This window comes from Chinchilla lanigera, unplaced genomic scaffold (genome assembly GCF_000276665.1).
Source record: "Chinchilla lanigera isolate Chin_1 unplaced genomic scaffold, ChiLan1.0 scaffold00064, whole genome shotgun sequence".
Lineage (NCBI taxonomy): Eukaryota > Metazoa > Chordata > Mammalia > Rodentia > Chinchillidae > Chinchilla > Chinchilla lanigera.
The window spans coordinates 12,344,261-12,372,184 of NW_004955465.1; the positions used below are offsets into that span (position 1 = coordinate 12,344,261).

Consider the following 27,924-nt stretch of genomic DNA (forward strand, 5'->3'; position numbering starts at 1 on the left):
GTCTCAGTACTGTTGTGACTTGGGGGTGTCTCCCAGGCCTGCAGACAAACTCAGAAACTGAGCTGCAATGCAGTGCCTGTGCTCTGGGCTGCTGCCTGGCACTGCTGCATGCTTGTGAATGCTGGGATGAGGATTCGCACTTGCGCATTCTCCCCTGGAGTGTCGCTGATTTTCCTCTCCATCCATTACTTTGTTTTTTTCAGATCATCTACCTCACATTGTTGAGGTTTATACATAAAAGAGCAGTATGTTCAGGGATAGACTATTAAATGAGGGTGCTTACAGCTGCGGGAAGCAGAAAATGCAAATTCATCTGGCTTAAACCAAAAGGACCTTTCTTTTCTCATACTCTCTGAGGTACCAGAGGGCAGAATCCAAGACTGGCTCAGGCACTGACTCAGATGTCCCTGAGATCTGAGAAACTCAGGTTTGCTATTCTGCCGCCCTTAGCATAAAACTGATTTCCTTGGTAACTACAGAATGGTGTTAGCAGTTTCTGGTGTTGACGTGAGACGCAGTGATGTCCGAAGGCAGAAAGATGCTGTCTTCTTCTAGGTTCTCCTTCTTAAAAGTGTGGAGACCTTTGGCAGGAAGGCTCTAGCCAGTCTTTCCTGAGACATTATCAGGCAAAGTAAAGGTCCCCAATAAGAAGCAGGAAGGGAAATGTGCAGGCCTGGCTGACTTGAGATAGCTGATCTCATCCAGGGAAGCCGCAAGCTGGGATGTGGGTTTCCTCCAGTTGAGTGGCCCAGAGTGACTGGAGAGCCACTGGCCAACTGGGTCTGCTAACAGTGGGTCTGTGTTTCTGTATGATCCACATCTGGACTTCATTGTGTGAGTTGGACAAAATGACTTGACATCTATGTGTTAGAATTTTGACTTCTTGAAAATAATTTCTTTCTCACTCTTATAAGTATGATTTCTAGTTTAGGTGTCGGCATATGTCTTCAGTAAAAAAAAAAAAAAAAAAAAAAAAAATCACTGAAAAATATAGTTAATCCTCAAGGTGATTATGTGGGCTTAGGTATTTGGACCTAGAGATCCAGTGCTTTTCAGATTCTGCCCAGCCCATTTGAGAACCTGAGGGAGCTGAGTGTGTGTGGGGAATGCGATGCAGGACACTCTCACCTCAGCAAGAGCTCTCCAGGAGCCCTCTTCCTCATTCACACTGACCCAGAGTGCAGTTCAGGGTCTCCCACCCTCCCTCCACCTGATCCTGCTGGTGGCACAGTTGGACAGTGAGAGATGGGGGTGCTGAGCTTTGGAACCTCTGCGCCCCCTTGGGCTGTTATCGTCACCAGCGCCTCACCGCACTGCTCCAGGCCCATTGCGCTCTCCATGAGGACTGAGGACTCAGGCCTCACCTGGGGTGTGAGGGAAGCACACCCTCGGTGCCTCGGGGATGGGCCCTAAGTGTCATGGGACTTCTGTGGAGAGATGTGAGGGCTCTTCTCCTAGAGCCCTCCCTACATGTTAGGCTTCCATCTTCTCATACAACAGAGATCAATCTTAATTTGTAACAATTTAGTATATTGTAAATAACACATTACTGAAGTTTAAGAAGCAGGTGAACTTTAAATATTGAGTGGAGACTGGGAGTTTCTGGAGAGCTACAGCTTTACGTCTTTCAGAACTGCACTTTAGGCATTTAATTTTGGGATGTAACCCCTTTTCATCCCATTAAACATTTTTTTGTGTGTTTTTTAAAGCTAACTGTTGAGCAGGGTTTAGTTGTCAGACTCATGGAGATTGTAGTCTCAGACAGATGTCAGGACATGCAACTGCTGTATTTTTGAGTTTTATACCTGCATTTTATATTTTTTGTTTTACTTGCTGTCCTTCCATCCTGTGCCCTTTCTGTAAGTCCTTTCTTAATGCCCACGCTCCCTTTCCACCTTCCACTGTGAGGTGGCAAGGAAGCGTTTCATCCAGCTGAACCCGCAGAGCTCATGGGAGAGATGCAGACGCCCAGATTGGCTTCACAGAGTCCCACTGTGGCCCTTTTTCCCGGCCGTGACCTTAACATATGCATTTGGAATTGATCCTTTTTAGATGACGCTTTCTTGTATTGAATTGTTCATAACCACACATCTAGCAATTCTGTAGGGCTTTTTGGTTCTTTTGGTTCCTGACCCAAAAAACCATTAGGCACAATGGAGAATGCCCATGTATAGAAACAAGGTTGACAGAAACACAGTCTGCATGCCACCCGGGGCTTCTCCCTCATATTTGTGACACCTGCAGTTGGACAAAGCCACATGATCCTTCACATAGCAGTCCAGACCCATTAGGGTGGGACTGCAGAGGGACAGAAGGACAAGGAGAGTTTTATGGATGACCAAGCTGGTGCTCAACACTCAACCATTTGGGATGTAACCCCTTTACCGGGGCGCTCAGTCGTGTGCTCAGTCTCCACTCAATCATTTTCTAACTTACGGGCTGATATACAGCTAAATGAAACAAGAAATCTCACAGAAGTGACAGGGCTTTCTTACTGGGTAAAGTTTCAGAACCAGCAAAAACTCCATACCAAAATAAGCTTGTAAAAATGCAGAGCTCTCCTTCTCCCTGTCAAAGAGTGCCTACTACTGAGAAACACTCGTAAGTTAATGAATCAACACACACACACACACACACACACACACACACACACACACGTTCAGACTATGGATCTTTTCACTTTTGAAGCTAGTGGGAAAAGGTACAAGATGGTCTCAACTTCTAAACTGAGATGATACCACCCTTGCTGAGTCTTCAGTCATTACCATGGCTTTCGCAGGGCTTCCCCACCTCTGTTAACGAACCCTTCACATGGATGAGGGTCAGTGTACCAGGACACACAGCAGGATTCTGTCTTGACTGAGGGGCTTGCAAAGCACATACTCCATTCCAGAGGAAAGTGGTATCTCACTAGGCAGGTTTGCAAAGGAAATCCCTGAGATACAGTTTTGCTACTTGCATCCCTTATTCTCTTAGGAAACATAAGGCAGGAGAGTCCAGGTGGGGAGGATTTGTGTAAAACTTTCTTGGGGACTGCCATGCTGGGCTGTGAAGGCAGAGGATGGAGATTCCCAACCTTCGCCACTTGGGCCTGGTGACTGGGCTGTCTGGAGGACACCAGGAGCCAGTGCTCCCTGCAGCTGTGGAGCACGGAGCCCACACGCTAAGTAGCCATGGCCTGGTGCGAGGGGCAGTCCTGTGTCCAGACGGGCACCTCTCTGGAAAATGGAATCTAAGCCGTTGGAAATTGTGCCTCGGGGATGGGCCCTAAGTGTCATGGGACTTCTGTGGAGAGATGGGTGTGGTAGGGCAGCTGGACATCTTGTGGCTGAGCAGTGACAGTAGGAAGCTGTATTAGTCAACTTTCCTGTCACTGGGATGAGACAGTACCCAGTACCACAGTTTAAAGCAGGAGAGTTTTAATTTGCTCAGAGTTTCTTCATGTCTCAAAACAACTTTCACGTAGCTCCTTCATGAAAATATTTCAATAAAGCAATTCAGTGTTTTTAAATTTCACTGTATCCAAATTTGGATTTTTTATTTATTTTGAGTGGGGAATGATTTTATATTTTGGTAGATTTTATAAAAAGGTCAATTTCATGTTTTGAATCTTCTTTTAAATCATATGTTTATTGATGTATTTTCTGTATTTTAATTAATTTTTGTCTTATACATACAAAGTTTACACAGTAGAAATTCAACTGTGATGTGGAAAATACATTCTTGCATTTATACAAACATTAGTGATCATTTATCATAACCGTGAGCGTTTGTATTCATGTTTGTTACACTAGCTACTCGGTGATGTCTGTCACATTTCTGTGGCGACAGTTGTAATACATTTTAAATTTTTTTCTCCTTAGAAGCAGATTTCCCCAGAAGGACTTAGAGATGCTGTTCCATGGAATGAGTGCCGATTTCACAAGTGAGAATTTCTCAGCTGCCTGGTATCTCATAGAGAACCACTCGACCACCAGGTTTGTGGATGTGGGCTGGGAGCTGGAAGGGCTTCACCTGGTGCTAGTGCTAGGGTCACACAGCAGCCTGACGGTCGAGTGCGGTGCATGTGTGGTCACGGAGCTTTAGCTCGATGAGTTTTTTTGACTTCAGTGAGTCTGTGAACATCTATTTCCTTATTTAGAAAATGAGAAATTTAGAGAACTCTTATTTCCTACCACCATTTTATGTTTCTGTGTGTTCCTTATTTGTGTAGCTCATTAAAATTTTATAGTCTTAGCTGGGAACCTAAACTGATGTGTATGAATGTGATATATATGTCTCCCTATTCAAATAACATGAAAATATTAAGTTCTTATGTAAAATACAAAGCCCATTGCTTTTCCTACTACCAAGCATACTGTGTAAGAGCTGGCCTAAAATTAGATGAAAATTATTAGATACTTTTTAACATATCCAAGTTAAAAGATTCCTTTTGTCTGCCAGTTATATTTTACCCACTCTGTAAAAGCAGATTTGTGACTTCTTAGCAAGTTTGATTTAAAAGTTACACTTGTAACATTTGGAAAAACAAATGGCTTATTCTTTAAAATTTATGTTCTGGAAAATTCAGCTTGTTAAAATATACCTTAATACAAATTTTTCATTTACTTATTAGGATGAAAACCATTTTTAAAAAATTGGTGTATATAAATTCGGCCTGATGTCTCAAATGAGTTCTTTTTACTGGAGAAATGATTCTAATTTTATGTTATGGTCATTTTCTTTTCTAGTACTGAGAATCAGAATGAGGGGTGCTCTACTATGGAGCTACATCCTCAGGCTTTCTTAGATTTTATTTTCAGACAGGTTTTCACAAAGTTGCCCAGACTGGGCTTGAATGTTCTGTCCTCCTGCCTCAGCCTCCTGAGTTGTTGAGATCGCAGGGCCATGCCCAATCTGCTTCTCTTACTGTAGCTCAGAATGGAGTTTTGTTTTTGTATAGAGCTCTAATGGTACTCAATAATACATTCGAAGTTCTATAGCCAGATTTTTGTAATTCAAATAGAAAAAGAACTTCTGGAATTCAGAGGCCTACCTTTTCATTCTCTCTGCTTGAGATGCAGAGATAAAAATGCTAAGGCTTTCTTAGTTACAGTGTGGGCTGAGCCGCAGGTCTTAGGTAATCTTTTCATCACGGACAAGAAGGCTGTGTATCCATGTGTGGAGGTCGATGCCATGCTTGGTGTTCCACGATGCGTGGCTGGATGTGCGGGAGCCCTGCTGTTGGAATGTTGCCCAGCACTGCAAGATCTGTGTCTTCCTGACACGTAGAAGACACTCAAAGCCCTATACCTGGAAAATTGTGTGTTATTATACACAGGTTCTAAAAATACATAACATGTTTAGTTGTGGGCCTGACACATTTGAAATTAGCATTCAAGACTACAAAGCTCTTTATAGCTTTAAGGACCATAATAAAAGTTTTAGAGAAGGATTTGCAAGAGTTTTGTCTTCAGCCAAGTATGTTTTCCTAATCTGTATGCCACTGATCCACGGTTTGGCATTCCCAGGATGTTACATGTAACGAATGACCTTGTTTCTCTTCTGCTTATAAGGAGTCTCAGACGTTTGGGTTGTGTTTTGTTTCAGTTTTGAGCAGCTCAAGATGGCAGTGGCCAATCTGAAGAGGCAGGCCAACAAGAAGAGCGAGGGCAGCCTGGCCTGCGTCAAGGGTGGGCTCAGCACATTCTTTGAAGCCCAAGATGCCCTCTCAGGTAAGGTGATCTGGGGCCATCTGCGAGCCCCTGCAGAAACCCGAGCCTGTGCTTGTCACGTGTTTACAGGGTGCGACTTCAGCCGTATTTATAAAAGCAGAGATTAAAACGTACCATAAATACTTGTTGCAGAGGAGGGCGGAATCTCTTTGAAGGCCTGATCCTTTAAATATTTGCGTCTAAGCCTTTGTTGACCATCTTATGTGGTGACGTGAAGGTGCCCTTCCTCTCTCTGAGCTCGGGGTTGGTAAAAATTAAATACCGCTGAGTGAAGTTTCAGGATTCTCAAAAGCCTACGCATGTGCCGCATTCTGTCAGCTGGACCTCTTGGGTGCTCGGCGTGGGTCCCTGTGCAGTACCTTGCCCTGCTGCATGCAGGCGCAGTCAGCCTGTTCCGTAGCACATGCTGTGCCCTGTGGTCTCCATCTCTGTGTGGAGAGACCTCATAGCTTCTGACGCTTCCATGAAGGATGCTGGGGAAGTTTTCTAAACTGCCTTTAATTGATACAAGTTTAATTATGTTTATCTCTGAAAAATAAGTATATTAATAGCAGTTGGCCCCCTTTATTTTTAAAAAAACTTTTATTAGTACATGCTTGCATTACCAATTTAATAAAAATTAACTCAGTTCTTTCTAGAAGTGAAGGTACCTATACCCATGTTCCAGTAGGGTTGTGTATCCATAATTAATATTATCTCCCAAGAGGCTGTACTGTCTTCTGTCCCAGACAGACAATTTACTTTAAATTCATTGATATTCTAGAAGTGCAGATGTCTTTGCTTTTAAAACTACTTTCCTCAGTAAGTGTATATCTGATGCAGCCCCTTCCCTGCAGGTGGAGGTCAGGGTTTTGAAGGGGTCAGATGTGAGTGGCCACAAGGCAGCAGGGCACGGTGCTCTTTGATGAGCACACACTATGCCCCCTGATGTGGTGCCTTTCTTTCTTTGGTTTATTATTGTCGTCTTTCAGTATTAGCAGTTACTCTTACCATGTGAGCAGGAGAGACACGAGCATGTAAAAAACAAAAACACCTACGTTTGCTTTGTAAATTTTGCAGCTTGTACTCTCTTAATATTACTGTTATAATGGGCTGTTTGTACTTACATGCACATGCGTGTGGTGTTATTTATGGTTTTACTCCTAGAAATGGCTTCGCTATTGGCAGATTGTAAAAAGTTTTGTTTGGTGTGTTAAATTTATGTAGTCTAGTTTACTAGATATTTGCCGTAAGAATATATTGGAAATTTAAAATTGCACAAAGATAACGCTGACCAGTTACTAATAAGCAGGTGACTTTCGGCCATGAGTAAAATCATTATAATAGTAAATTTGAAAACTTTAGATTCTGTCCTTAGTTGTTAAAAATGCATATTACAGAAAACATTAAACAAATAATTAGCAAGACCTACCTCCCTGGTAGAGGTAATCACAATATTTTGATGTTTCCTTTTAGTTTTTTTGTCAGCTTATATTCATGTCCAGTTACCCTGTTTTTATAGTTAATTTGTTCATATAAAGATTCAAAGTGCAGGTATTTCATTAGATTTTAAATCTCCTCAGGCTTTTTCAAAGTGGAGTAGTCTGCTCTGCTTCGCTGGATCATCCCTTTTATTTTACTTTTTTTTTTTTTTTTTTTTTTTGCGGTACTGGGAATCGAACTCACGACCTTGAGCTTGCCAGGCAGGCGCTGTGCCCCTGAGCTAAATCCCCAGCCCTATTTTACTTTTTATGTTATGGAGGAAACAGGATCATTATTCTTCGAATTGCTGGACCTTGGATAAGATTGAATTTCCAGTTTGCGCCACAGGTGGTAGTGTGTACTTTCTGTCCCATTGCAGGAGTCCTGCAGTGTCTGGTTGTCCCTGCTGGGGACATCAGAGTGGGTCAGGGGCTATGGGGTCTGGGGTGGACACCAGCATCTGGCCTATGACACAAGGAGCTGATGTTCCCCACACACATACACATATATTTTAAAAACTTCTGTTTTGTTTATTTGGTTTCTTTTTCCCTTGAAATCCTGTATTGCATTAAGTTCTTGTTTTTTAGCATTGCTTAATTGCTTTCTTTGATTTTGATTGTCAGTTTTTCCCTGTATGTGAAGCCTATGTTTGCTTTGTGAATTTGGCGGTTCTACTCTCTTTAATGTCAATGTTAGAACAGGTTTGGCAGTTTGCTAGAAGGGCTCCTAGAACTCACTGAGAGCTCTTGTATTCAGAGTTGCGATTTATTGCAGGGAAAAGGCACAAATCATAGCCGAGGGAAGGGGCATATATGGCAGGGCCAAGGGAAGCCCTGTATGGAGCTTTTAGTTCCGTTCTCCCCAGGGAATCGTGGACAATACTGACTCTCATATGTCAGTGTGTGGCTGGTCAGGCAGCACATCCCAAGAGGTTTAGAGAGCACCTCTATGGAGTTGAGGGTGAAAGCCAGACCTTTTTGAAGGGTCAGGGTTGCGAGGTGGTAATCAAATTCTTCACTGTGTCATAACAATGTTAACATTTTATGTTCTTCATTCTGTAAGTATTTATTTGATAGATTATCCATAATTTTTTTAAAAAATTGTTTTATTGGTGTTGAAGAATTAACTCAGGGCCTTATACATCTTAGGCTGTATCATAGTCCTATCTGTAATATTTTTTTAAAATAAAGTTTCAGAAGTGTTTTGTTTTGGCCTGTGTTTTGTAAGCAACATATGGTAGGATTTTTATTTTAATAATACCACTCTGAGAACCTTGCCTTTTAATAGAAGAATTTATACCATTTATATTCATCATAATGAAAATTCTGTGTTATTTTTCAATTATTGCTTCTTCATTCTTTTCTGTGTACCCTATGTTTGGAAATTTGTGAGAAATGTTTTAAAATTCTATTATGCACTGTTGACTTCTGTTGTAAGTGACCACAGTTAGGCATATTGTTTTCTGTGCTTTTTTCCTTATTTTAATTTAACTTGAAGTTATAGGCTCAGATTCTTTCTTTACTTTTTCCTTTCAGTGTTGTTTAGATTTATTTTTATGTTTTGCATTTAATTTTATCATAGTTATATGACATTTTACTGTATATTCATGTAAATTTAATTGCTTTTAATGCTTATCACTAGGAATATTATATCTTTGAATTTTTATTTTTGAGCAATGAGGTATATTGTTTGTGCTGTATTTTTGAATTCTTGGATGTCTGAAAGTGTTTCTTGCCTTCATCCGTGAACAACCACTGCTCAGTGAGAGAGTCATTTTTTGAAGGGATTGACCCAGTGCCCTTGGTGTTGTAGAGAAGCCCTGAGCCAACATTCAGTCTGTTATTTGCTAGTTATCTGTTTTTATCTCTACCTAAATGCTTGTGTCAGCCTGCTTGCCATTGCTGTGATGCGGTACTCACAGTAAACACTTAAAGGAGAAAGGGTTTATTTGACTCACAGTGCCAAGTTTCGTTCCATCCATGGTCAGTGGGCTCTCTGGATTTTGGCCCAGTCACTGTGCATCGCAGCAGGGGTGTGGGGAATCAACACTGCCCCCTTAAGAGTGGCAGGCAGCAGAGAGCGAGCCAGTGAGAAAGGGGCTGGGGCCAGATGTCCCTGCAGAGGCAGTGAGCTGCTGCCTCCCCGGGGGCCCACAGCCTTGAGTTCCCGCCGCCTCCCAGCAGTGAGGGCCTGAGCCTCTCACACGAGGCCATGGACACAAGATCCAGACTCACTGCACTGTTCTTCCTCCCTCCTGTGTTCTTTGGTTGCTTAAAAGGTGTATTTGTTTAGCCTTGAATTTAAAAAAGGAAAGAAGGAAGGGAGAGAGCCAGGGAGGAGAGGTGGGGCGGAGGGGGCAAAGGAAGGAGGGCAGAGAGAAGACAGGTGGAGGGAGGGCATTGCTGCAGGCTACACTGGAATACAGGCTACGTCCGTGCACTTCACCCAACACTTACCACCTTTGGAATCTGTAGACCTGGTACCTTCAGTTCTGAGAACTTTTCTCTTGTCAGGTGTCATATGTGGCTGGCCCCCAAATGGCCCTGTAGAAACATACTACTTTTTCTTGTGTGCATGGTGCCCAGCACCCGCCCCCAGTGGGTGCCCTGACATGTGCCTCCCCCGGCAATTCCCTTCCTGCCCGCCGAACATGGGGATGTTGGTCACTACAGAGGGAAGGAGTTACTGACGGTGAGGACTACAAAAGTACATGGGAAAGATTGGAGACAGTTCTGGTCTCACTGACCGCCTGCTACTCTCTCCAGCCCTCTTCCCCGTGAGTGGGTGCTTCCCGCCTGGCCCTGTCAGGTTTGCAGTTAGTAGCAGCCATGCTGCTTCTCTGAGTTTTGCTTTTGTTCCATGAGTACCTGCAGGTATTTCAACCAGAACACTGCGAGCAGTGTGTCTAGAGTTGTGTGCCTGCCGTGTTAACCTCAGTGTGTTTGGTTTTTTTTTCCCCTTCCAGTATTCTGAGAAACCATTCCCAAAACCAGACTTCCATTTTCCAAGGCTTTGACTCTGCTGTTCCTTCCCAGGCCCTCAACCTCCTTGGCAGCCCTGGCCTGTTGGCGGCTGCACTGTCCACCCCGGGCGGCAGAGGTGGTCATGGAGCCCTGGTCATGCTGAGTGAGGGTCATGGAGCCCTGGGTGCCTCTGCCTGGCCTCCCTTGCTTCAGTATCCATTCCCCATCTGCCCCTGGGCTCCTGGGGTCAGGTCCTGGGCGCATTTCCTCCTGTGTGGCCCTCCACGGAGCAGGTGGAGTGTGTGGGGCGCAGCTCACCCCGGCTGCCTGCATGTGCTGCAGTGGAGGTGAACAGAGGACACTGTGCTGCCTGTGCCACCCCTCCCTGCTGCTGGCTTCCAGGCTGGGAGCTGAGTGGTCGTGCACATTTTCTGGGTAATGTCTTGCTGTGTAAGGTGATCTAGCTGGGTGTTCCTGTCTAGGTCCTACCTGTCTAAGTGAGCCATTCATATCTCTTAGTCATCTTTTTTTATTTTAGGTACCGGGAGTTGAACTCGGGACCTCGCACTTGCCAGGCAGGCACTTGTGCTGCTGAGCTATACCGGCAGCCTTTCTCTTAGTCATCTGTGTGGTAGCTGAAGTTGTGCCTTGATTTTCTTCAGTGTAACCAAAGGAGATGAATAGCATTGCTGAACCCATTCAAGTGTGATTCCCCTTAGTAGGCTCTTCTGCGCCGTGAGATTCCCACCCGTGGAATGAGGTACCTAGGGTGACTGATGCCACTGATGTGCAAGAGAAGAGGCGTCTTGTTCCTCTCAGCTCTGGGTCTCACAGTCTAGGAGGTGGTGGGGCGTGCTGGGCATGTGGGTGACGTGGCACTGCACGGTGTGGTGCAGCAGGCCACTGGCCTCAGATCCAGAACACAGAGAGGAGAAGGGGGAAAGGCCAGGGCTCTGCAGCCCTTGCAGGGTGTACCTCACTGGCCACCCACAGGGTCCTCTTCCCATCGTGCTACCCTTGGACCAACCCTTGGAGACACTCAGCATCCCAGCCGGAACACACACAGATTTGGTAGAATAAAAAGTATGACCTAGATGTTTGGAAGCCTGTACGTGTTACCCTGGTCACCCCCTGTTCAATACTATCTTTAGGCTGGCAGTGAAGAGTGGCTGTATTTTTCAAGGTTTGCTAAAAGAAAAGGGAAAGAAATCAAAATGATGACTATATGATAGAGGCTGGGTAAAATTTTATTCTCCAGTTGTCTGCAGAAATGGTGTGGCCCTCTCGGGGCCAGCTCGAGCATGCCTGTCTACACTGAGCGGCTGTGCACACCGTGCGGAGGGCGGGGCCTGTGAAGGTACCGCCGTGTGTGTGCCCTGGCATCCCTTGCGCTCCCTGGCGCTCGCTTACCAAAGGTGTTTATAGAAACGCATGGCAGGTACTTCGATTTTTTTTTTTTTTTTTTGATGGGAATTACAAATGAGACACCCCTGTTTCAGTCAAGTTAAAAAAAAATGATCAAACAATTCCACTCAATAACCCTCGTTTTCCTTCCATAGTACTTTTATATTGTTTTTGTTTCCCAAACATAGACCCAGGATAGTCAACTGCTTCACATATTTAAGCTTTAATAGATTAGAAACAATAACAAACCTATGATCATGTACCAACTTGCTTATTGAGTTATTCTATTTAAAAATGTTTTCAGAGAAAATAAAAGGCGAGTTAAGCAGACACTGGGTTGTTTGGTTTAATTTTCTGAAAAATAGGATTGCCTTTATCAGATCCCGGTGTCTCTGACCCTCATGCTTGGCTGACAGTTTGACAGTGACTCTCTGTGCCGGAGAGGGCAGGGAGGGAGGGAGCTGCTCTGTCAGCAGAAAGGGCTGCCACTGAGCCGGGAGCATGTCACCTTGCTGTGACCCTCCGATCAGTGATGGCTTAGGTCAGCATCAGAGCATTGGCTGCATGATGGCCTCGAAGGCTGGCCCTGGAGGCAGGGCTGTGTGACGTGACATGCAGTTTCTTGCTGCCTGGCAGACCATGTGCAGGGCCTGCTTGAAGGAAGGCGCTGTGCTGCAAGTGGGGTTGTCAGAAAGTTGCAGCAGCATTTAAGTAAAGAACATGAGCAGGTTTGCTCTGCAGAGCTTAGAAATCTTTCTGGTTTGGCTTTTTAATATGTAGGCATCGTGTGTCTCCTTCCCATAAGGGCAGGAAAGTTCTTTTCCACTTATCTTCCCAAGTGGAAGTTGAACTTAAGCTTTGATACATGGAAACATTCTGTGTCACTGTTCACACAGTCCAAATTTGAAGCATTAAAGGAATTACATTCTCTTCATTCCTAAAATCAACTGAGACAGTTAAAAATACAGTGGTTTTTTTTTTTTTTTTTTTACCAAATGTATTTCTTATGTTTTCTATGAATGTATGTCTTCAACAGAGGAGCAGCGTGTTCATTTTAGAATTTCAAACAAAATTTGATGTGGCTTTACCAGAAAAAAAATTTCAGACAGCAAAATATGAATTAATTAAAAGAAGCAGAGAAATAGTTGTTAAGGATTGAGAATTGGTTCTTAGCTCATTTGAGCAATGAACTTGCCTACAGATTTCCTGACCAAGTGAGTCAGAAGAAATGAGTTGAGCCGTATAGACCTTAGGAAGAAATGAACATACACGTTCAGGTAGGCAGACTTTTGCTTCTTTTATTAATCATAAGTCTGCTATCTGTGGCTCATGGGTTAAGGTGCTCCAAGTCCCTTTTAAGAGCTTTACTGTTTGAATGTTGGAGACCAGCTAGTACTTAGCGATGCGCTAGCTGTCAAGCCATGGAGTTAAGCATCTCATATTTAGGTTTTCATTACAGCAAATTATAGGAAATAAGAGAAATCCCGAATGTTTTAGTAGCTAGTACTTCGGGGAATGGAGGCCTCTTACTTGCAACTGAATACAGTTCTCAGCTGATAGTAAGTTTATTGGTCTCATCTGAGGGATTTGAACACAGAGTCGTGGGCCTTCTGAGTTGCTTGTCCCTGCTGTGTGGGCGTGTGGGCTGAGGTCCTAAGCACTAGGATCATATTGCTGGAGTTCACATTTTGGTTTTGACTCTGCGAACTTGGTCACCTTGTTTAGTTTTATGGAGCTTTAGTTTTCTTACCTGTACAGTGGAAATGGTGTTAGAACGTGTATCACAGACTTCTGACTTCTCACAACCCTGCGTTAGCTACTCTAGTGCTTAGCTTACAGTCATGGTTCGTTAATGTGTATTGTGCTATTTTTATTTCTTTGTGTTACATCACAGTTTCAAATTTGGATTTATGTTTGACTATTTTGTTTTGAAAATTTTCTTAGCTCTTCATGTAAATAAGCCTAATTTACTGTTTAAAACCTCCCTTCTTCAGTGGTTTTCAAAATATATATATTAAGTGATTCCCTAATAATCTTCATCAGAATCAGACACCCATAAATTAATAATGGCAAAAAACTCTTGTGTAGTTTATACATGCAGAGCTGATATATTGGTAGATGGTGCTAGATATAGATACATATTTTGGAACCTTCAGGAAATTGTTTATTGTGAGTAGAACATAAAATATATTTTGCTGTGTTATATCCCAAGGCTGAAATTACATTATTTGAGGTTGGTAGTCTCCAAATTTTAGTATTTCTGTCTTTTCAATGTTTACTGTTATTCATGCATGTTTGCAGTACATGATTACATTTGTCACAGGCAGTGTGTGTGCAGACAAATCCCGTCTCACCTCTTTTCCCCCTCCCTTCTCTCCCCTCCCCCACCTTGCAGCTGGTGGCACTGATGTTACTAATGAGACCCAGTGTGCTTTTGTCTCACTGCTCTTTTTTCCTTCTTTTTCCTCTTCCAACCCCTTTCACTACTCAGTCTTGAGGATCAGATGATTAAGTTTGTGTGTTGTGTGCTATTTTAATAACACTAGACTCCAAATGACTTAGATGCTGTTTGCGAGGGACTTGGCAGAGCAATGTTTATGCTCCTTTTCAGTTGTGGAAATAGTATGGCTGCCTTTTACAGCTGTTTAAAAATGTCGTTTTGATATAATATCTTCCCACCCATTAAATGGCCTACATTTGAAGTGGATGTTTTTTTCTAGCCATCCATCAAAAACTAGAAGCGGATGGAACGGAAAAAGTAGAAGGATCCATGACGCAGAAACTGGAGAATGTTCTGAACAGTAAGTTTTGTCCCTCTCTGCAAACCTATTTATGGACTTCATATCTGCTCTGACACGGTCCCTGGGCTTAGTTTCATAGGACGAGGCAGTGAGTGGCTGCTCAGTGTTCATTTCTAAACAGCAGTGATTTAATGAACGTAAAGAGGAATGGAGTGTTCTGTTTGTTTGCATTTTATTTATGAGAAATCATAATTTGAAAAGAAGCTGTTGTATTTCTGAAGAAATAGAATTTGCTTCCCTAAACCAGGGGAAGCTGTCTTCCCTTATTTCTGAGCATTTAGGGCAGAGAGCCTCAGCTACCAGATTGATATGTGGCTGGGTATCACCTGTTTGTGTCCACCTTGTGTTTTTCTAGAGAGAATTTAAGGCCACTGTGTGTTTAACTTGAGACAGTACAAACTGTGAGTTCAGGAGAAGCTGACATATAAAAGGTTTGGGGCCCATCCTCCTCCCCTTTCAATGCTTTTTCTGGCATTCTGTATCCTAGCTATTTCTCCCACTGATTTAAGAAAAAACTCATCAGATAAGCTAATACTTGTGATAATGTTAGTGGCTTAAAATAAGTTACTTAAAATAAGTTCATTCTTGTAGTTAGCTGTTGATATAAAGCGGGAATGCCCACAGGAGTATCCTTGTTTTTAAGTACAGTAGAACATATCATTTCTTTACAATGAAGGGCTGAGAAAAAACAGTCAAGAGTCCTCACATTAGGTCTTTAAAGATTCTGTGAATGCAGGACTGTGGGATGAAGCTGGTTTTATACTTCTAGGTTAACTTAGTCCATTGAGCAGAAAACTACCTGAGCCTTTATGTAAACACCTGTTCATAAGCTTCCTGAGAAGAAAATGTTTTGTAGAAACATTTAATTTGCTGTAGGCTTTTTTTGGTGGTAGAATTTGAAAACTTCGTTTTATTCTAAACCTGTGAATTCAGTAGCACTTAAAAATCTTTTCCTCTGATTATTATTGTAATTATTGTTTACTTTGAAGCTTTTGCTTTCTTTATGTGTCTGGAAACCAAGTCACCAGCTTGGTGAAATGAATGTATTCAGAATTTCATGTTTAAGTAAATGTAGAGGAATTGGAGTTACCCCATGCATGCTATCTGACCATAGCACATTGAAACTGGAAATCAGCGACAAAGGAGACTACAGAAACTACATTAACACACGGAGATTAACCCTTCTGAACAAGCAGTGAGTCCAGAGGAAATTAAGGATGGAATTAAAAACTACCTACAATGAAACTATAATGCTGATACAACATGCTGAAACTTACAGGATTCAATGAAAGCCTACGAGGGAAATTTATAGTGGTGAACTGACACATCGAGAAAACAGAATGAGCTCAAATAAACAACCTAATTTTGAACCTCAGACTTTTAGAAAAAGAACAACAAATCAAACCCAAAGCTCATATAAGGGAGGAAATCATAAAAATAAGAGCAGAAATTAATACAATAGAGACTAAGAAAACAATACAAAGAATCAATGAAGCATAAAGTTGGTTCTTTGAAAAAAAAATAAAATCACAAAGAGGAAAGAAAAAACATAAATTCAAGCAGTTAGGAATGAAAAGGGGGAAATCATAACAGATCCCACAGAAATCCATGAGATCGTTAATACCTACGATGAGAACCTATATTCTAATAAGATAGAAAACTCAGATGAAATGGACAGATTCCCAGACACAGTTGAATTGCCAAAACTAAATCAGGAAGTTATAAAAATTCTAAATAACCTGATACCAGCCAATGAAATTGGAATGTAATTAAAAATTTCCTAACAAAGAAAATCCTAGGTCCTGTCGTTGTTGAATTTTGTAAGAAATTTAGAGAAGAACTGATGCCATTAATGCTGAAACTCTTTAGAGAAATTGAAAGGGGAACAGTACTTCCAAAATCATTTCTGGAAGCAAATATTACCCTGATTGCAAAACCAGAGAAAACCCAACCAAGAAAGAAAACTACAGGCCATTTTCCCTAATGAGCATTGATGCAGAAACCATTAATAAAATAGTGGCAAACACCATGACCAAGTAGGATTCATATCAGGGATGCAGGGATGGTTCAACAAATGCAAATCAATAAATGTAATACTCCGTATTAACAGAACCACACACTAAAATCACATGATCATCTCAGATACAGAAAAAGCATTTGACAAAGCCCAGCACCCATGATAAAAACCCTATAGAAATTTGGGATACATGGTTTCTCCCTCAATTTTATAAACGCCACCTATGATAGACCAACAGTTAATATCATATTAAATGGTCAGAAACTGAAATCTTTCAGTCTAAAATAAGGAACAAGACAAGGATGTCCGTGATCACCAGTCCTATTCAATATAGTTCTGGAAACATTAGCCAGAGCAATTAGACAAGAGAAAAAAGAAATAAAAGGAATAAAGATAGGAAAGGAAGAAGTTAAATTATCATTATTTGCAGATCACATGATACGCTGCATAATAGACCCCCAAAACTCCACCAAAATCTTGTAGATTTAATATCCAAAATCAGTAGTGTAGCGGGATACAGAGTCAGCACTCAAAAGTCAATAGCATTCCTGTACATAAGCAATAATTCACAGAGAAAGTAGGGAAAATACACCTTTCACAATAGCGTCTAAAAAAATGAAATACTTAGGAATCAGTTTAACAAAGGTTGTGAAAGATCTGTACAGTGAAAATTGCAGTACCCTAAAAAAGGCGAATGAAGAGGAAAAAATGGAAAAATACCTCTTGGTCTTGGATAGGAAGAACCAACATAGTGAAAATGGCCATACTCCCAAAACTGCTATACAGATTTAATTGCAATCCCAATCAAAATACCATTAATATACCTCACCGATCTAGAGACAGCATTCCTAAAATTCATTTGGAACCAGAAGAGACCTAGAATAGCAAAGGCAATTGTAGGCAACAAAGGCAAGTCAGGGGGCGTCACAATCCCAGACCTGAAATTATACTGCAAAGCTATTGTGGAACAAAAAAAAGAATTCCACCCAAATAAATATTTATTGAAGACTATTTCTATTAGAGCAGTCAGACATTTTAAGATTTTAGAAGGGTATTTTCTACTCTGGCATATTATTTACACTGTAGAAGTCGTAATTAAACCATGATATAGGTACAGAAAATGAGACTGCTTCAGTAACTTTTAAAAGGTGACTGTAAGAATAGCTGACACAACAAACATGTCTTTGTGTCAGTAGGAGATAGATATACTAGGGTCTGGGAAATTCTAAGATCCCTTCATGGGTTAGACTTAGCATCATGTGGTGACATGTTTTTTTTTTTTCTTTTGAGGTGTAATTTGGAAATCTTTGAGAATTGTGGTATAAAAATTGTAAGAAAAATTGCTTTAAATACATTTTCTTCTAACTGTAAGCTTGTTCTAGAAATGTGTCATGTTAACTTTCTATTGAAATTTACTTTTTTTGGATAAAGTTGGGCTTGACTGACATAGACTGTTATTCTTTTATGAAATCCTCAGGACTTTTTAAAGTGTAATTTTTTGGTAACAATCATCTTTTTTTCTAGAAACATTCTTTATCCCTATGGTGTTGATGTTTGCTCTCTTAGAATAAGGTTTTGCTAATTTGGGGCAGCTCAACAAGCTGCACTTAATGTGGGCCATGTAAAGTCCTGGCCAAGCCAGCCAGGGAGTTGGGTCAGAAGGGACGTGGCTCACCATAGCAAGTGTTGCTTCCTGGTTGAGACTGTCCCCATTATCCATGCATTCTAGGCTGCAGATGGGGTGAAGACACAGGGAACTGACTTCAAGAGAAATAATCACAGGGGACTATTGAACATCCAGTTTGACTTCTTTTTGAAAAGAAGGAATGAATGAATTTGACTATAGTTTGCTTAGATCATGACTAAGGAGGCTTTTATTGTATATAAAAATACACTAACTTAAATGGAGTTTTGTTTAATTTTTTTAAAATGAGAATTTTTTTATTTTTTTAAGTTCAAGCAATCTTTCTCAGTGTGAGCTAAGTTTCTGAGGTATAATAGTGTTGATCACAAAACACTTTGCCTATTTTGTTTAGTGTATGTTGTGTGGACACCTTTTGAAATTATTTTTTTGATTATTATTAACATATTTCTAAACATTATTAACATATTTCAGAAACTTAATAATTCATTCTTGACTTTAAACCACCGATGATAATTCATTTACTTACTTCATATTTACATATCCAACTGTGTTCTTAATTATTCTAAAGCACAGACCATCACGATTGGTCTGAAGGAACTCCTGTGATGTTGAGCCCAAGCTGTGGAGCATGTCACATATGGTTGGGATGGCTGAGATCATCACTGTAAAGGGGTCTAAGCTTGTGGTTTTGGGGGCTCAGGCCATGGTCTTTTGGTGCCATGGCTTCTGGGTGATGTGGTGAGGTAGAGCTTCACCTCAGGGATCCCCATATGTGGCATCTGGGAAGCAGATGGAGAGAGAGAGGACGGGGCCAGGGGTCCCATGACCCTTTGAGGGCTCACTCCAGTGACTTGACTTACTCACTTTATGCTGAAGTGGGCATGGCACTGCTGGCGGCTGCTTTGGACAGTGCAGGTGATGGTCCATAGCCTCTGCTGTCTGGGTAGCTGTGCTGCCCCATGGCTCCTGATGACCAATCCATGGGGCTCGTTGCAAAAGTGGGTGGTTAAAGGGAGGATTGACCTGTAAGATAGGGGCGACAGCACCAAGCTGTGACAGCGCTGTGAGGTTCATGCCCCACCCTGGGGGCACAGTGACAGTGCCCTCATCAGCACGAAGAAGGGCTATGTCTGTGAAGACAAGCCACTGTCCTGAAGAAGGGTGCCTCCCAGCGCCCTCAGAGATGGCCCACAAAGCTGGAGTGCAGGCATTAAGGAGCCACTGTGCAGACTCCTCCTCTCCATCTGACGAGCTCGAATCCTGATAAGTCTGCTTTATGTAAGACCCAGCCTTTCGGGCTCCCGGCTCAGCAGCACAGTGCCCTCCACTGACCCTCACAGTGGCAGTGCTGATGGGCCTGCAGCTCCCTCCTGCTGCCCAGCACCTCCGAGGTAGCAGACTGCATGGTGCCGGCCTGGAAAAAGCTGCATAGGGAGAATCTGACCTATGGCCTCCACCAAATGCGTTTTGTACTATGGCAAATGGAACTATTGTAAGGGGAACTTTAAGTTTGGCACAGCTATACTCTGCTGTTACTTATTAATTATTGAGATGACTTTGCTAGGTTTCAGAATGTGTAGCCCTTGTCATGGTCCCCAGTGTGGTGCAAGACAAGACTGTTGTGTCTTGTCCTGTCCTGTCCTGCCTCTCTGGATGGAAAGAATATTGGACATTGGCTCAAAGACTGGTTTTTAGTGGTTACCAGACAAACCTTTGATTTTTCTTGGAATATAAAGCTAAAATTTGTGCTTGCTTCTAAGAGTTTATTACTCCTTGGAAAATGTAGACACAGAGGCAGACAATTGCATTACCATGTGCTTCACTCGCGACAGGAATTCTGTGTGTTGCTGGAGCACATGCGGGGCAACCTGACTGCAAAGTGGAGTGTTAGGATGTGATTCAGCTGGCAGAGGTCTGCCTAGCATGTGTGACGTGCTGGTCCTGTCCCCAGCACCAAGATAACAAGGACCCTTGCAACAACAGAACAGGAGGAGTGGATAGACTTATCACGGTGGTCATGTGTCCTTAGAAGGTAGCAGGAAGTGACCAGAGAAGCAGATTGGCAGGTGGGCAGCTGCGTAGGCGATGCAGGTGTGTCCTGGCAGGGGCAGCTGCCAGAAGGGGAAGCAGTGACAGCAGAAAAGGGATGGGACGTGGTCCAGGAACCAGGACCGAGAGTAGTTGTGTGTAAAGCCGCCAGGGAACTGCATGGGCTCTGCTCCTGCCATGCTGTGGAACTGGCCTTTATCCTGGAGACTGCTGGAGCCCATTGGAGGTTAGTGAGTGGGTGTCCTGATGACAGTGCTTTAAAAGAGCACTCTGCCGCCTGACAGATGGTGGATTGGATGGGGCTACGCTAGGGCAGGGAGAAGCCAGGCAGAGCGTGTGGAGAGCAAGCATGGGAAGGTGACGCGGTAAGGATCCTAGCCAACACCGAGCAAGTAGGGTAGAGCAAATGTGGGGAGAGATGCTGAGGAGATGAGGATGGTCACTGTGGGGTGCTAAAAGGAAACGAGCAGTGGGACTTCCACCCCTGGCTCACATGCAGGAAGGAGGAGCAGGAAGGAGCAAAGATTGATGAGCAGTGGGGAATGTTCAGCTCAGTTTTACCATGTCGAGTCTGAGACTGCTGGGGGCTGTATCAGTGAGTGTCTTGCTGGCTCTCACTCCTTCCTGCCTGTGTCACTGTGGGCGGGAGGAATAGCCTGCATGGCATCTGCCTGCACTGCCCATATTAGAGGGACGTAAGCAGTGCATGGGCGTGGCACCTGTGAACTAGGATAGCACCTAGTGCAGAGCAAGTGCTCAGTACAGTAGCCATCATTATTGCATGTCCAGTAAAGATTTTTTGAGATTAGTTTCAGCTCAGATCAGCAGACACATCCTGAGATGTGGATTTGGGAATCACCAGTGTCAAGATGTAGTGGAAGGACTAGGATGGAATTTAATCCAATTACCACATGTAAAATGAAAAGAGCAAGGTCACACATGGACTTAGAACACTACAGAGCATCAGTAGGAGTCAGTTCTGTGAAAAAGAAACTGATGTTGCCTCCATGATTGGCAGGCAAGTGTTCAGCAAGTGACAGTGATAAAGGAAGAAAAGGAAGGAAAACCAGCCGTAAGTTTAGCCTTCTCCGAAGTTGCCGTGAAGTTGGGGAGTGGTGCTTGCAGTTGGTTGTGTGCACATGGGTGCAGTCCTCTGCTCTTAAGCTGTGATCCTGGCTCCTTGTCATCTGGAAAGCTGCATCCCCCATGTCAGACACAGTGTTTAAATCAGCATTAAGTACTGTTTACAGCGGTGCTCACCTAATACTGTTACTGACAGGCAGCAGCCTGCCTGTCATTTTCTAGAATCTGAGTTGAACCTGAGACACATTGAGCAGGTAGGAGCTTTTGTGGTCCCGATTTTACCACCAATGTGAATGCACATTTTAGGGTTACCTTAATTTTCCCAGTGCCCTAAAATACTGTTTTCTGAGCTCACCCACCGTGTCTGTTTCTGCAAGAAATAGTCTTGGGCCAGTAGCGGAGGGGGTGTCCTTCTGTTCCGTCTTTGGCCCCCATGATTCCTGAGAAGCAGAGAGCATAGATTAAAAATCACTTTTGGGATCTGCAGTCTTAAGTGTCACTACCAAGAAAGGGATCAATGTTTGCTTTCAGTATACATGCTTGCGATTGTAAGACCTGCTAGAATTACAGGCCTAGACTTTTGAGGTGCAAGGGTTACTGGCACTACTGAATTTCTTTGTGTTATTAAGGACAGATCAGCAGGCAGGTGAGCGTGGGGTGGGATGGGATGGGTTAATACATGATACAGAGGTCACCTTTCTTTCCATATTATATCACCGCCATGGTGGCAGCTGGAGTGTTGTTACAACAGCACCATTGCTAGTTCTTGGGCCCCTGTGTGACCACGATAGTGACACTCCCTACCCGGATCCACCAGTGTGGAGCCATTCACAAGGGAGGAGAGCGACCTGTTTCAGGTCTGGGAAGGAGACCTGTTCTGCAGTTGGGGAGGCCGAAGGCATGGCCCTCGGGACTGCTCGCTGCAGCTGGATTTGTCTCTGGGCGCACACTGGGTGTTCTGAGCCCCACTGGTGCCTTCAGGTCAGATGCGCCAGGTGTGAGGCTATGGAGTGGGGTGCAGGAGGTGGTGCATGTGAGGTTTGGTACCGGGTGACTTCGTGGGTTCCTCCCGGTGCCTTTGTCTGTGCCTCCGCCGTACGCAGCAAGAGCAGCCTTTTGTGTAGCAGTTTCGTTCTCCTGTGTGCAGCCCTAGAGAAGGCAGACAGACAGTGCATCATGTGGGCTGCTGTGATTGCTTCTACTGTACAGATCTTGGTGTCACTGCCCTCGAGTGTTTTCTTCCAGCTACCAGACTTGTGAATGTAATAAGATTCACAACAAAAATAATTTATTGGCAGAAACTATATAATTTCTCAGCATTGTACAAATTGAAATTCTTCATGTATAAATGTATATATGTTTGTATAAATTAAATTCTGATTTTATGGTTTATAATTTATGCCCATAAATTTTTGTTTGTTTTAATTGTAAGTGAATTTTCTCTTTGTGTGTCTTTTCACAATTTTTAAAGGAGTTCAGTTATTAAATTGGTATTTTTTTAGCACAGTAAAAATAAGATGAGATAAGCCTAATTTGGGCTTGTATGCTATTCGTACAAATTCTTCCATTATACAAAAAAAAGGCACTTGGTGATTAACATCCAAACTCCTGAAAATGAATGAACCTTTTAACAACATAGAGTTCCATTCCCATGTCTAGTCATTTATGAAGCCCGAATTCAGTAAGTTTGTATTTTTAAAATGATAAGCAAGTACTTTAATATAATTTTCCTTGAAGAAAGTTTTAACCCTAACCAGACTTGAGATCCTCAGTCAGCCTCCAGTGTGCAGTTTGGTGGCAAGAAGGAAATACGTTTTTCCTCGTCTTAGAATAGAAGTTTAGTGTTCTACATTAAACAGCATGTGGTGAAAACAGTTATCTTGACCAAACAAAGTATTTATATCAGGTCTTTAAAATTTCAACAGAACTTAAACATTGTTTAGATAAAGCAATCATGTTACAAAGACGACTTTTAACAGGACCAGGCCACCCACAGTGTGGACCAGGACATGGCATGCAAGCCACCCAGTGAGGCTGAGGTAATTTTTTCATCTTCGCTTAAAGTATGGTCACTAGACCAGATAATGCAGAGACTTTTTCAAGAGCGATCAAACAGCTGAAAACAGTTTATCCCTGTTCTTCCCTTTCCTTGTGTCTAATTAAAAATAATTCAGAGGTTTGAAAATCTAAGCTATTTTTATACATAGCAAGTTTTCCTTAGATAGAGTAGCACTTTCATTATAGTGAACTGTATAGTTTGAAGTCCTTTAGGTTAAAAAGAAAAGAACCCTTATGAAATGTCCTGTTTATATATCATTTTATAAGAATTAGCTGTTTTGAGAAATATTGATGATACAGTATTAAATTTGACATTTTTAATTGTTTATATAATTTTCTGTATTCACAATATAAGGAGATAATTCTATAAAGAAGGAGGATTGGTCTTAAAATAGTTCTTTAGAATTCTGAAAACTGTTACCTTTGTTTTAGCATCCTGTATGTAGACACTGAATCTATGGGACCTCTCTAGTGTGGGTATGAATGTGCACATAGGCATCTGTGTGCATGCGTTTGTTCTGTCTGAAGAGCCTGTAATTGCTATAATATTTAGAAGCATAATCAAAATAAATATTGGTTCATGTTGGAGAATTTATTTGGGCATGTATGAATTTATTTGGGTAAGTATGGTTTTTAATTGGATTCTATTCATAACGTGAAGACTTCACACACAAAATGAAAATTTAATTCTAGGAAACTTTAAAAGATCTCCAATATAGCTAACTTAAAAAAAGAAAATGGTTTTTTGAGTTTTAATGTAAAACTACAGTGGAAGTCTTTAACATTTTGTTTCTAGTCCTCAGACATTTTCTGATTAACGTCAGCTTTCATTTAAGTTTCTTTTTCTTCTTTTAAAACAGGAGCAAGTAATACTGCAGACACATTATTTCAAGAAGTGTTAGGTCGAAAGGACAAGGCAGATTCCACAAGAAATGCACTCAATGTACTTCAGCGATTTAAGTTTCTCTTCAACCTTCCTCTAAATATTGAAAGGAATATTCAAAAGGTAGAGTACTTATTTATGTACAGCTGTGGATATTGTTAATTTTAAAGATTTGTTAGATTTTTTTATATTAACCAAATGTCTGCATTCTGCTTTACTGACGGTATCCCAAATGTTTCTTTATTTTAAAGGGTGATTATGATGTGGTTATTAACGATTATGAAAAGGCCAAGTCACTCTTTGGGAAAACGGAGGTGCAAGTTTTCAAGAAATGTAAGATTTGTTTGTTATTGTCAGATCTTTGACTTCCCTTTTATAGGAAGAATGTGTGATGTATGCTGCAAAGAATGTTACGTGCACTTTGGATTTTGTTTATGTGATGCTTTCTTTAAAATGTAAAACAGTTACTTCAAAAACGGCATGAATTTTCTTGCTGAGATCTGGTGAAAGTGAGCAACTGTGATGGTAGGTTAGTCTCAGACAATTTTCTGTTTGTTAATCATGATGTTACAAAAATGTTTCTTACTGGAAAGAAATAACGTGAGGTATTTTACAGACATAGAAACCTGCATTTCAGTCTGCCCTTACCAGAAAGACCAATACATTTGCAAATTCTAACCTTTAAAGAAAAAGACCTTTTGAAATAATTTCTCATACTAGAGTTACAGAAAATAACACAAACTTAAAATACCCAGTGGTTAAAACTTTATCAACTGGGAAAAATACCACAGGGCTTATTAAATTCAAAAATGAAATCCATAAAGCTCAGAAAACAGAATTTATTTCTTCACTGTAATAACTTCCCATGCAGTGAAATACATAGACCTTACATGTTATGGGTCAGTGGGTTCTGACAGATGCACATGCCATCTACGTGTTTGAGGTCATGGGTTTTGATCACAGAGGCCCTTGTACTTCTCAGTGAGAAGGCACTTTTCTGCTTTGTAAAATTTAACTTTAAATTTCGGTTTTGTAACTTTGGTGTACATATGTATATATTTTTAAAAATAGATTATGCCGAAGTAGAAACACGTATTGAAGCTTTACAAGAATTACTCCTGGATAAATTGCTTGAGACGCCATCAACCTTACATGACCAAAAACGTTACATAAGGTAAACTTGGGCAAGAATGTTGACGGATCATGTATCTGTTTGCTATTGGTTGTGCCATGTGACCCTGAAAGCTAATCTGGGGAATTCTGGGAACCCAACGAAGTGGAGAAAGGGAAAACCAAAAGCAGAAACTGAGAGGTATCTCGTGTGGGACACGAAACATCTTTTGAATGCTAATAAATTGAGAGTGGTTATGGAATGATCACTTTTTAAAAAAATTATTTTAAAAATAAAAGGAGGAAAACTTACTAACAGACATCCATTTACAAAATAGCATAAGCACAATACAAACAATACAGTTACAAAGTAGTAGGAAATTAACAATGGTTGTTGTATTACGTATTAATATCTTTAAAGTAGTTTCTCAGGAAAACGAAATGATCACTTTTTAATGGTAAGAAAATGCTGCCTGTTTGGCCAAAGGAGAAGTGGCCTCATTGCTTGGTCACCTCTCTTCCTGCTGCGTGGCTGTTATCTCATCTCGTGGGACTGTGTGGGTGCTGCACCCCAGGAAGCCTCAGCTTGAGAAGTGAGGTCCGCACTGTCCTACAGTGAATGGTAGGCTCTGGATGTCATAGGTGTGAGTGTTCCCTGGCTCAGCAGTGGGGACGGTTCTGGAAGGTGTCATGGGTTATCGGACTTACATCCTTTAGTGATCAGTAGAAAAGGAGTCAGGTTACTAAAGCAAGAATACTTAACACAAGACTACAGTGTTACTAGAAGACACAGCCGTCACAGTGCAAAGAGATGGCTTAGAGGAAGGAGCACCTGCCTCGAGTGGCAACTGGCTGCTCGCTTGGGCAGTGCATCTGAGCTTTCTCCCTGCAGTTTCTCCATCCGAAAGGTGGAATGGTGGCATGGGCTGTGTCTCAGGCCTAGAACAGATATTTGACTTAGCCTACTACCTGGCACGTAATAAGTAGTTGATAAATTTTACAGGTATGTAGTTTGTGCCAGGATTTGGAGACAAGGTATAAATCATAAGCTTTTTGTATTAGTGATTCAAAAATGTTTACTTTCTGCTGGGTATCTTGGTTGTGGCTCTTGGTTTCACTCAGAATAAGCTGTTATTTTTTCAAATGGAAGGACTTCTCTTTCAGGATCAGGGAAGTGTATTAACTGTTCCATAGTTGGAGAGAGATGATGGCCTGTATTCTCGGGCACTGCCTGTGGTCATCCTGTGATCAATGGATGTGGCCCGCAGCTGCGGAGAGGAGGTCAGCCTGCGAGCTGCTGTGTGCTCTGCAGTCTTGGGGCCAAGTGCGCTCAGCTGTCCTGGGTGGAGAAGGCGGGAATATGCGCTGCTGTCCCTGGTGGTGCCTGGGGCTGCCGAGGTGGAAGGCAGGCAGACAGTCCCGGAACCAGAGCACAGCCGATCAGTCAGCTGCTGCAGAGCCCAGGCCGTGTGCCCAGCATGCGCTGGGTGCATTCTGGCTTCTTTCCTTATGAAAGGGCCTTGCCTTGTCACTGGGCCACAGGTGAAGACTGGAGCCGCCCTGCACGCACAGCCAGGAGCGCCCTGTGTGTCCGATCAGAAGCCTGCCCTGGGCTTTTCTCTGCACTGCCTCCATCAGCAGAGCGTGTTCCTAGAGGGCTCTTCTTGCTTGTGGGACTGAGAAATTTAAAACTGAAAATAAGCCACATGTTAGTGATACCACTGCTTCACTTTCTCCATTTAAGGAAGCAGAGTCCCGGAAGGGACCTGGTGTGCACAAGTGTCCCGACTCTTGCGAGTGCTTGTGGATTCCCGTGGCTATTGCTTTGTTGTCCTCACTTTGCCTACAGTTGCTTGTCACATGCCACCGAGTGTACATTTTCTCTGTGGGTGAATTAACGTCTGTATGGAAGACAGATGTGCCTCCTGTGACCACGTTGTCTGCCTGGGTAGTGCTGAGGAGGTGGTGCTGTCAGAAGAAATGACACATCTTATGTTTGTTTGTATCGTTTTAAATGGACAGTAGCAGGAATGACAATAATAGTTCACTTACTTTTTAATCATTTTCTTGTTTTGATGCCTTGGGAAGACACTGAGCAATTTGATTACCTTTTTAAATTAAAAGTTTTAACCATTGGTGAGTTAGGGGATAGATCAGAGCCAACCGGTCTGTGGCAGTGGAGACGCTGGATACCACAGGGGATTAAGTGTCAGTCCAGGAGCAGCTGTGTTGGAGTTCTTGCTTAACCCATGCTGTGTCTGGTGGGCGTGAACATCAGTGTGCTGCTGTATTGTCTTCTACTCCTTGTTTTATCTAATTGAAGTCTCACTGATTATTTTCACTCGTCATTCTGTCCTGATGCTGGGAGGGAACATACCAGCTTAGCATGAAGCAGAGCTCCGCTCACTGTATTCCATGTGGTTGTGATCCTACTTCTGATGATTGGTAAAAATCATAGCAGAATATGGCTGCAAACCTTAATTCGTAAATGTTAAAATGTTGAGCCTATGTTCATCATAATTAACATTCCTTACCTTGTTTTTCCTCTCCAAAAAGCCTCTGAAGTGTGTTCTTTAGTACGTAATTTTAAAAAGAATAGCAATAACATGTTGTCACACTCAATACAAAGATCTTGTAATGAAACTACTTATTTTTAAGCTTTATATGAAAAGAAAGGAGGAAACTTACTGAAAGAGTCTAGAATAATCTGTTTTACTTTAGAATTGAAATGTTCTG

At 42.2% G+C, this 27,924-nt stretch overlaps 1 protein-coding gene across 2 annotated transcripts in view; it reads left to right on the forward strand.

Annotated features, from left to right (window-relative positions):
- The window catches only part of Exoc2 (exocyst complex component 2), a 129,749-nt gene that overhangs the window by 16,838 nt on the left and 84,987 nt on the right, over nucleotides 1–27,924 (forward strand). The window contains exons 5-10 of one of the 2 annotated variants that reach the window (XM_005398935.2): nucleotides 3,864–3,977; nucleotides 5,590–5,714; nucleotides 14,263–14,343; nucleotides 24,056–24,201; nucleotides 24,330–24,411; nucleotides 25,150–25,252. In XM_005398935.2, coding sequence (XP_005398992.1) covers nucleotides 3,864–3,977; nucleotides 5,590–5,714; nucleotides 14,263–14,343; nucleotides 24,056–24,201; nucleotides 24,330–24,411; nucleotides 25,150–25,252 — 651 coding nt within the window. The remainder of the gene's footprint in view (nucleotides 1–3,863; nucleotides 3,978–5,589; nucleotides 5,715–14,262; nucleotides 14,344–24,055; nucleotides 24,202–24,329; nucleotides 24,412–25,149; nucleotides 25,253–27,924) is intronic. The other variant, XM_013521838.1, reaches the window with a different exon arrangement.